This window comes from Vombatus ursinus, unplaced genomic scaffold (genome assembly GCF_900497805.2).
Source record: "Vombatus ursinus unplaced genomic scaffold, bare-nosed wombat genome assembly UNPS02010320.1, whole genome shotgun sequence".
Taxonomy (NCBI): domain Eukaryota; kingdom Metazoa; phylum Chordata; class Mammalia; order Diprotodontia; family Vombatidae; genus Vombatus; species Vombatus ursinus.
Genome location: NW_020950098.1, coordinates 1140057 through 1141067, shown reverse-complemented (window position 1 = coordinate 1141067; position 1011 = coordinate 1140057). Strand labels below are relative to the sequence as shown.

General features: G+C 35.1%; 1 protein-coding gene across 1 annotated transcript in view; it reads right to left on the bottom strand.

Moving 5' to 3' along the window:
* Positions 1-423: 423 nt before the first annotated feature.
* IL26 (interleukin 26) overlaps positions 424-1011 on the bottom strand; it is a 14286-nt gene continuing 13698 nt past the window's right edge. The window contains exons 4-5 of the mRNA XM_027854183.1: positions 594-659; positions 424-510 (exon numbers count right to left, since the gene is read on the bottom strand). Of these exons, the coding sequence (XP_027709984.1) occupies positions 424-510; positions 594-659 (153 nt within the window). The remainder of the gene's footprint in view (positions 511-593; positions 660-1011) is intronic.

Here is a 1011-nt window from a genome sequence, read left to right as displayed (position 1 = left end):
ATAATCTGAAATAAGGTTATTCCAATGTTTGCCTTCAAATGAAAGTCCTGCAATGAAATTTGTGTTTATATAGCACTTTCAAAATGTAAAACAAGTTAATTGTTTAAAAAAAAACCTTCATTTGGAGTTCAAAATTTTGAAAATGAATGTTGAAAATTGTTTTTATGTGTAATTGGGGGAAAATAAAAAAACAAAATACATAAATTTTATAAACCCTTCACAGTTAGTGATTACAGAAAGATGCAAATGATAACATCTCCAAATCTTTATTTACCCAGGCCATTGCTGTCATAGCTAACTTTCTCTCAATACTAAGTGCACACACATACACAAAAATTTTCAATTAAATTAGAGAAAGGTACTTTTATAAACTCATTCCACTGGTACTTGTCAGTATATTTTAAAGATAATGTCCGTGGTGTCTTATTTAATGCCATCTAGGTAATTTTTTATCCAGGGAAAAAGGATATCAAGTTCACTGATGGCTTTGAAGACTCCCTTGTTTCCAATCTGCAGATAAGGTTTTTATGTTAAATTTGGAAGTGATTCATGCTGACAAAACAAAGTCTATTGGCAATCATGGAGATGCTTACCTTGTAAAATAGTGTCTTAATCCTGGTAATGGGCTTCATCTCCCCAGTATTTGGAGCACACGGAAACTGAGAAGGCAACCAGAATGCAGATAGCATTTGTTAAAGAGGGCCTGAAAACCTCAGAAGAAGTGGGAAATTGAGAATCAATCCCACAAGTGGCCTTTATTTGGCTCAATGGATAAAGCGCTGGACCTAGAGTTAAGAAGTCATTGTTGTTTAGTTGTTTCAGTCATGTCCAACTCTACATGACCCAATGTGGGGTTTTCTTGGCAGACAGGTCTGCCATTTCCCTCTCCAGCTCATTTTACAGATGAGGAAACTAAGGCAAACAAGATTAAGTGATTTGCCCACAGTCACACAGCTAGTAAGTGTCTGACATCAGAAATGAATTCACAAAGATGAGTCTTCTTGAGTTCAT